This window comes from Pterocles gutturalis, unplaced genomic scaffold (assembly GCF_000699245.1).
Source record: "Pterocles gutturalis isolate BGI_N339 unplaced genomic scaffold, ASM69924v1 scaffold25233, whole genome shotgun sequence".
Lineage (NCBI taxonomy): Eukaryota > Metazoa > Chordata > Aves > Pterocliformes > Pteroclidae > Pterocles > Pterocles gutturalis.
In genome coordinates, this window is record NW_010121211.1 from 397 (window position 1) to 9,292 (window position 8,896).

General features: G+C 51.7%; 1 protein-coding gene across 1 annotated transcript; it reads right to left on the reverse strand.

Annotated features, from left to right (window-relative positions):
• Nucleotides 1–1,530: 1,530 nt before the first annotated feature.
• Nucleotides 1,531–7,536, reverse strand: LOC104464459 (lipase member M-like). The gene is made up of 9 exons (XM_010077178.1): nucleotides 7,432–7,536; nucleotides 6,314–6,431; nucleotides 5,448–5,646; nucleotides 5,090–5,199; nucleotides 4,226–4,371; nucleotides 3,551–3,697; nucleotides 3,014–3,085; nucleotides 1,894–1,959; nucleotides 1,531–1,764 (listed from the first exon to the last, which is right to left on the reverse strand). The coding sequence occupies exons 1-9, from the start codon at nucleotides 7,534–7,536 to the stop codon at nucleotides 1,531–1,533; spliced, it is 1,197 nt and encodes a 398-aa protein (XP_010075480.1).
• Nucleotides 7,537–8,896: the final 1,360 nt, after the last annotated feature.

Here is an 8,896-nt window from a genome sequence, read left to right on the forward strand (position 1 = left end):
CTCAGGTTGAGGACTGAGACCCAAACTGGCCAATGGTCTGTTCCATCCCATGCCCGGCATGGCCAGGTTATGGGTGAGGCTCTGTCCGGAAGGGCTCTCTCTTGCTTCGGGTTGTCTCCCTCTGGGTCACCTCTCTTTCAGGGTCATCTCAGTCTCTTGGACACTAAGGCTCTTATCTCCATCTTGAGATCATGGTTTCAGGACTCTCCCTGCGCTGGTATAATTAGCTGGGAATGGGCTGAGCCTTGGTCATGGGTTTGTGAGCAGTGTCACTGTGTGTCACTCGTTTGTGTATTATTATCATCATTATTATTGTTTCCACTATTATTGTAGTTTAGTTATTAAATTGTGCTTATCTCACCCCACGAGTCTCTTTTCCCTTCACCCCTTTAATCCTCTCGCCATCCCTGGGAGGATGGGAGGGTGAGTGAGCGGTTGTTGTATAAAACCACAACACCGAGGCTGCCTGCTGATTCTTTGGCAGTGGTCATTTCTGCCGCAGTGTTGCCTGGGGGATGCCCCTGCCCCAGCAGCGGTGGGGTGTGTGGGTACCAGGATGCTCCCAGCTGGGACCCCTGGGCAGCACCCTGCCAAGCAGTGAGCCTGGCTGGCTGCAGCTGTGGTCACCTCAGCGGGGTTTATCCCTGCCGGCCTTGGGTACAGACAACCCCCTGGAAAATATTTACACACAAGGAAGAGCTGGGGGTGTCAGAGCTGCAGTTCAAGCTCCTGAAATCCTCTTTGAGCGTTTATTTCAGAGGGATTTTCCCTACTGCTAGTTTTCCAGCAAGCAGCAGCATGGGACTGCATGAGGGTGGGCTGTGCACCACCACGAGACACCCGCCTGGCAGCAGCTTTGAGGGCGGACGGTGGCCCTGTGAGCTGGCCCTGGGGCTATTGGGGCCACCAGCTCCCAGGGATGGATGGAGGATGGACATTCCCAGCAGGTTGATGCTGAGCTATGCAGCCATCCTGGGAATCTCTGGCTGCTCAGCCCTGGGGGCTGAACAATGCAGGCAAGTGTGAGGCTTGGCCTAGCTGAGCCCTGAACCCTCCCCAGCTGGAGACCCTCCACCTCCCTGGGGACCTGTCTGGGGGAAGATGGGTTCCCCACATCCAACCTGAACCCCCCCCCCAAAGCCGGGGACCGGGGGGCTGCTCATTGCATTGCTTGTCACTGCCAAGAGGGGTTTGGTCACATCCATCCCCTCCGTCCCTTCCTGTGCCATGGTCAGGGAGTGCTCTCAGACCCCCTCCCAGCATCCCCACCACCACACCCAACAAGCCCACCTCCCACCCATCTCCTCGCTGGTTGGGTGTTCTAATCCTTGACCCACTGGGCACCCACTGTGGGGTCATGGCAGGGTCCCCTCATCCCCATCGTGCAACCCAGGACATGGCTCCGCCATCACCTCGGGGCTCTTCAGCAGGTGCCACTGGTCTTTGAGGAGCTCTCAAGCAAGGAGGAGGACAAACCCTGGTGACCAAAAGATGCATGGGAAGCGCCGCCACCACAAGCGTGGCGCTGCTCTACCAGGACACCTCCATCATCTTCAGGATGCTGCTGTAGAGGCGTCCAGGGGCGTCCAAGCCCCAGATGAAGTCCCAGTGGTTCCAGTCAGGGAGGTGGCCATAAGTGACGAGGTGAGTGATGCGGGGCAGCAGCAGGCGGACATCCTTCAAATCAGCCACCCAGTCTGCCCCCCCTGACCACACTGCAGTGGGCACGGGCATCTCCTCCACTCGGTAGAAGGGAGGTGTTTCCTGGAGGGACACAGAGACCTCTGAGGAACCGCTGTCGTGGTCAACCCCAGTGAGCCAGCCTGTCCCTGCATTACCCAGGACAGTCCCCCAGCATCTCCAGCCACCAGCACTGCTGCTGCAGCTCCTTACCTGGTGGTACACGGCTGGGTTTTTGCTGCCATAGTCAAAGGCTTTGAATTCTCCTGATTTCACCATCTAGGAGGAGAGGATAGATCTGCAGTGGGAGGCCAGCGAGCTCTGCCACGTGGGTCCATCATTTCCCGGCCTCCTTGAGGGACCGAGCAATGAGAGGGAGCTCATACAGGATGTTGCAGGAGGAGCTGGTGTCCCTGCAAAGCCAGGCTTTTTGCCCTTTTTTAACACGGTGATGCTTTGACCTCCAGCTCCTCGCCTGGCCCCAGCCATGGGCTGACAAACCAAAGTGTTGTGTGTGACTCCTTGGCTACCCCAGTGCAATGATTGTGCCTCTGGAAACCTGCTCATCACCAGCAGCCCTGTGTGTGCAGGATGCTGCTAGAGAACTTCACATTGGCCCATTTTCCTTCAACAACCTGGTCATCCTTACCTTCTCATGACACTTTGGGCTCAGAGTACAGACACATCAGTGAGCCCAGTTATTACAAGAGTTGCTTCTATGCTGGGGGCGAAAGCTCAGATACCTGCATGGTAGTTGTATTGATTTAAAAGACCTTTTTTGCCTTCCACATCACCTATAATTTGGCTCTGCAAGGAGGCACCAGAGTGGGGGTCTCCAGCCTGGCCACGTTTCCAGGAGAGCTGATGCTGCAGCAGGTTTCTCAGCCTGACAGCGTCTAGCGCCAGCATCCCTGGGGCCTCTCTGGGCAGGGGGACATGCTGTTGGATCCTCCTTCACCTCCTTGCCTCCAGCTGAGCAAGCCCAGCTCCCCCAGCCTCCCCTCGCATGCCTTGGCCCCCACCCACCATTGCCATGGTGTCCACAGCCTTGCTCTGCTTTGGGGATCCCTGGGCTCCCCAGACTGGTCCCAGCATCCAGCTGTGGCCTCCCCATCCCTTCCCTTGTCCTGCCTGGCACACCCTGGTGTCCCTTGGTCCCCAAAGGGGCAACTCATCCTGCATCCAGCATCTCTTCTGTACAGCTGATTTCTTGCCTTTCTTATGAGCTACTAACATCCAAGATACCCAACCTCTGATGTCTGCCCTGGACACACCAGGCTCTTGATGAAGGGACCATCTCAGGGGTGAAGCATCTGCCTTTCAGGAAACCCACCTGGGCCCAGTGCATCACATTTTTGACAGATGTCCCATCTGGAAAGTGGGAGGTGTACACATCCAGCCGCGTCTGCAAGGAAATGTATTCAAGCTCTCATTGCTTTTCTTGGGATAGGAGTGAGGATGGCAGTTTGCCAGATGATGCATTTCCCAAAGCAGCCACTGCTGAGTCCTGCTGCCCAGAGAGCCGCGTTGGGTTCAAGGATATCATTTGCATTAAAAATCAATTGCTCTGAGATAGGTCCAGGAGGAGGATGGCAATGAAGGATGAGGTAAACCCGGCTCCCAGTGATACCTCCTCAGGACTCGGGAACTGTGCTCAAGACCTCAGTGACTACCTGTGGTCACCCTGACATGGCTTCAGCAGACCGGAGGTGGGGGGGGAGGGGTGCGGGGGCTGCACCCCAGGGGTGTGGGGGGTCTGGGTGACAGGCAGCCCTAACTCAGAGATGCCATCGGGTGCCACCTGGCCACTGCCATTCACCCAGCAGAGCCTGGGGACTTTTCCTATCTGGGGAGGAGAAGCCTCACCCACCATGTTGAGGTTCTTCTCATTGCAGCCGCCCAGCAGAGAGAAGAGGTTGGCGCAGGGCTTGCGCAGCAGCGGGTGCCTGCACAGCACGGGGAGAAACCTCCACAGCTTCCTTACCCGCAGTGAGGCATCCGTTTTGCCAAGCACAATCTGCAGAAGCAAAGGGCAGTGTTGGTTTCCTGCAGCCTAGCCTCGCATTGCCTCCTGTGATGCCTCCACACAAGTCAAACCTGCTCTTCCTTTGCCCTCCTGCCTCACTGAGACGTGTCCGGCTCATTGCAGGAGGCATGCTGATGGAGTAAGCACCAGGGAAAGCAATATTCAGGACTCTCCTCTTTCCTCCCACCTCCCCCAAGCATTGGATTCATTTTTTCACTGGCATTAAAACCAGCACAGTAAAGCTTCTCATTTCCAGGCAGTCTGTCTGGGAATTCAACAAGTGCCCCTATAGAAAGACCAGTTTCAACACCTGGAGATCCTAGAGATGGAAGGAAGGCATGTACTCAACAAAGTGACCATGCAGGAGCACGTCTGCACCCAAATTGTGCCTGTGCTTCCAAATCGGCAGGAATTAACTGTTTTCTGGCCCATCAGATAGCCCTGGGCACAGTGTCTTGTCACTGTCCCTTTTCTTGCACCAGTGTGTTTGAGGGAGGAGAGCGTGGAGTGTTCCCCTACCTCAAGCATCTTGTTTTGCTTGTCCAGAAGGAAGAATGATTTCAACACAGGACTTTTGCTGTGTCTCATTGTCACTACTGGAGCCAGGGCAAAAAACATTTTGATTTTCTGAGCCAGTTCTGGCATGGCTGAAAACGCAACAAATGCTGAGGAAACAAAAAAAACAAAAACAAAACAAAACAACCTGAGACTTGGTTGATCTTTCTTCAGGTGCTTAGTCTGTGGGTTTACTTGGACCCACTGCCCAGATCTGTTTATCTGGCCTTAGCTCCAGTTAGAAACCTGGGATCTCTCGCCACCCTTGTGCTTAACGTTAGTGCTAGAGATGGCCAGAAGGAGACAACGCCTTTATTCCTATGGTTAGAAGTGGCTGCTGATGGGACTACCACTGATGGGAAGTCCTGCCCCATTCACAGGTGAAGGGAGCAGTACTGCCATCTTCCATCAGCCACTGCCAAGAGGTTTTCTCTAATACCCCTGCAGACCCAGCTAGTGACGAGAAGCACCTTGCGTTTCATCAGAACGCAGAAGCTGTGACCTCCATGCAAAATGCCTTTAGTTTTGAGGTGGAACATTGCAATCTGGTTTTCTAGGTGGAATTATAATTGCTCCACTTGCAACGAGGAGCTTACTGAGGTCACCGGGAGTCTTTCTTACAGCCCTAGGAGCACGCTGGTCCTCCTAGATGTCTTCTATGGAAAGCATGGCCGCTGTGGGACTTCTCACCACAAGAGACCTTCTACCTAGCATGCCTGCTCAGCAGCCCACAAAGACGGGACCTCTCTGCTTTCTGCTTACAGACACCAATATGAAGATTTTTCAAGGTGGTCTGGGCAATGTGATGTGCAACACCTTCTAACGCACCAATCGTGCAGCCCTGGGAGTAGCCAATGTAATAGATCTGCTGCTGCCCGGTCCTCTGCAGAACAAAGTCGATCATGGCTGGGAGGTCGTACATTGCCATTTCGTGAAAGCTGCAACACAGGAGCAGTGCATCAGTTATATGGTAACAGCAGGAGGGCAGTGAGGTGCTGGCACCATGTCAGCAGGCAGATCTGCAGGTACCTCCCTCCTCCCCAGGCACATCGCCGAGAGATCTGGGGGAGGCCGCACTTGGGGATTAGGTGCTCTGGCTTGCCTGCTTGGAGGCACCCACCTCTGCCTAGAGGCTAGTGGCAAGGCAGAGAAGTTTGCCATGCGTTTGTAATCCGCTCCAGCCCACCTGAAATCCCAGAATTCAACCTGGTCAGCTGAAAGGTGCTGATGTCTCTGGGACCAGCTTGTCCCTCGGCTGTTTCCCACCCAGACATCATAGCCGGAGTCTGCTAGTATGAAGCCAAGGCTGTTGTTAGCCAGATTTTCCACCCAGTTGCTGCCTTCTCCGAATACCCCATGCTGGAGAAACACGACTGGCTTAGCCCCTGGATGTGAAAGGAACAGCGCTTTTTGTTGAAACAGAATTTCTCTCCTTGCTCACCCCAAATTCAGACCAATAAAGCCTATTTCTTGCACTGCCAGAGGACACGCAATGTGCATTTTAATGATATCTGCTGGTGAAGAAATCCTTGCTGTAGCTGTCTGATGGTGGGTGCCCTCGTTGTCTGAGGCCAGGAGGCTGTGGACATCCCTCCTCAGCCTTTCAGACCCCAGGTGCTCACCCCCACAAGCTCAGCACCATGGCCACTGACCACAACCATGTGAAAGCCCAGATGTGCAGGCACGTCCCTGAGATCGTTAGAACCCCGAAGTCATAAGTTTATGGGGAAAAAACTTAAATGAGGAGCTCACTTAAGATACATCTGCACTCTCTGAACCTCAAAACCAAGTCTCGGGTTGATCTGAAAGGCGGTTGCTGTGTGGCAGGCACCCTTTCCTGTGCTGGCTGCTGAATTTGACTCTACATTGGAGAAGTAGTGTGGATTTGGTATTTTTGCTTTAGCAAATAAAGCCCTGGCCTGGTAAGGTTCATCTCTTCACCTGCTTGTTGTATTAAGTTTGGGTTTGTTTGGGGGGTTTTTGGGGAAAAGGTTTTTTTGGGGGGGAGGGGGGTGTTTTTTTTTCTGGCTTCCTTGTGAAATAGAGCCGTACCTCTGTTCCTAGGATTTTCTCTTCCATGAGGAATTCTGTTTAGGCTGACGTAGTAGCCGTCACGTGTCAGGACTTCATACTCCTCACTGGGGTACCCTCTGTAGCTGATCATTTGGCTCTGGGGAAAGAAAAAGACAGGTGGAAAGCTTTCTGTAGCCGAGGTGCTCATTTGACTCAAAGAGCGCATCCCCCATTGCCTGGGATGCCTTTGCAAAACCGAAACACTGCGGCAGCCGGGACACTGCTTTGCCTGGGGTGTCTCTGGATCAGCTGATGACATTTTTGAGAGAGGATATGGTGCCCGAATCCCACACCTGCCCCAGCGAGATACCCAAGGGAAGAGGAGATGCTCAGCTGGGCAGTAGCAGGGCTGCTCTGCAGCATGCAGTAGCACATGCGTTGAAATGTTTCCGAAAACAAAGACTGAAACCCAAAGGATTTACTTACAGCTGTCACCGGCGGCAGGACGTGTCATATCATGCTCTGAGCTGATGCATGGGGCAGATAAAGTGGTGGGGCTTATCAAACCTGCCGAGCTGGGCTGACTGGGACGGTGATAGGACAAGTCCTGTAGGACTTATCGCGGGGCTCCTGAGGCTCTGCCTGAGTTTTATTGATGCTGAAAACTCCACAGACTGGGAAGTTTCCAGATAGTGAAATCCAGCTGTGATCCTGCCTACACGTCGCTGTACACTCGCTTTGCAACACGGTTGGCAGAAGATATTTTTTCTCAGCAATTTTACTGCCCAAGTCTTGGGTCCATCTAAACCCACAGTCAGAGACTTTCAGGACTTGCCTGGACATGATCATGTGCAACCTGCTGCGGCTGGAGGAGAGGAGCCACGCAGAACTTTCTGCCCTCCAGAAAGGTGTCTGAGGAAATCCAGCTTGGTATTACTTTCTTCTCTAACTGACCTGCTTTATATTTCTGGAAAGAAGAGGACTCCTTCAGGAAACAGGACTTGTTAATGATGGTGTGGAAGCAACATCATGTCACCCTGCTCAACAAAACCAGCACACGCCAAGCCCTCTCCACATACATACCCTCCATCCCTCCCTCCCCCAGCGGAACGTCCACAAACTTTCAGACAGAATGGAAATTCAAACTTCTGACTTACAATGTTCATGGAGGTCTCGGGATTTATAACCTTTTTGTGCTTGATGGCATCTGCTGAGTTCACAGGTGCTTGTATTGAAACCAGGACTGCAATAAACAGCCACATCTTGTATCTGTGTAAATAATAATAATTATTATTATTATTTATTAATACTATTATTATATAATGTTTTTATGAATGTCTGTTTCTACTTGGTTATGACAGGTTAAGTTCTTCAGGTATCTGAAGACCATCTTCCCTGGTTGGGACCAGGGAAGCGGAGGGGATTCCCAGTTCCAGCTTCCGTTAGAGTCCACAGAAGGCTCTGCATACTCCTCCAGACAGACTGGATCTGGTACTAGGCAAGACCCATTTTTGTACTTTCAATGGCAAAAAGAAGAGAAGCAGCTTTATAATGCAAGAACTAAAGCAACAGAAAATGCTGTAGGGCCAGTTGTCACATAGAGGAAATTGATTTGAAGTAAGAGTTTATGCTATGCAAAGAAAGCATTTGGGTTGGCTGGGCTATGTCTATACTTTTGCAATTTCTTTGTTGCATGGCTTTTGCACCCAGAAGCCACTATTAACACACGGATCTTGTGAACTGAAGCTAGCAGAAACTCATAGGAAGACTATTTATTACATAAGTGTAGCCTGAAAAAAAGCAAACCTTTGGATCTCCTTAGAGATTCCTGACCCAAGCAGAGATCTATCCTTAATATACATGGTTAATATTATATATGAATTCTAATGCTTCACCAGACTCTTAAAAATTAGAGTTTAACTTCAACCCAGAAGCATGAGTTGCAAATCTTCTCACCAGCCATCTGCCTGCTCTCTACCTTCCTTTCCTCCTTCTCCCAGTGGGTCTCCCACACTGTGAGGCATACTTATCCTCAGAAATATTCCCAGTAACCCTCCCTATGGCATTACCAAGATACCAAGAAAAAAAGAAATTGGTGCTTTTTCACCCTCAGGATAGCTCCAATGCAAATCCAATTACACAGAGGAAAATACGTTACCAGGCAGAGCCCACTGTCGTAGCTGATCAGGCTGGTGGTGTGAACGGCGGTGGCTCTATCAACCCCAGTGTTAAAGAGCACATTGTCTCAGAGCCCTGCTACGTTGACACTGTGCTGGACCACATTACATGTCCTGCAATTAAGTGATGTGTGCACTGGTCATATCTTTGATAACTTCCTCTGCTTGGCCATGTGGTCATGACTTTCATGCTTGCAAAGGGTTACATTTCCAAAAGCAGCCGGAGAGGTGTGGTGAGGAATTTCAGCTATGGAGTTGTACCTTAAGCTCATGATAGCCATGGTAAAAAAAAAAAAAGAAAGGTCAAAAGATTTTCTTTGTAAAGGGTTATTTCCTAACTCCAAGGGGCCTTTGGGAATGCCTCTTAGAAGAACGCCTGGAGCAACAAAAGGACTTGGGCTCCACCAGCTTCAAAAGGCCACAGGAGAACACTGACCTCTCCATC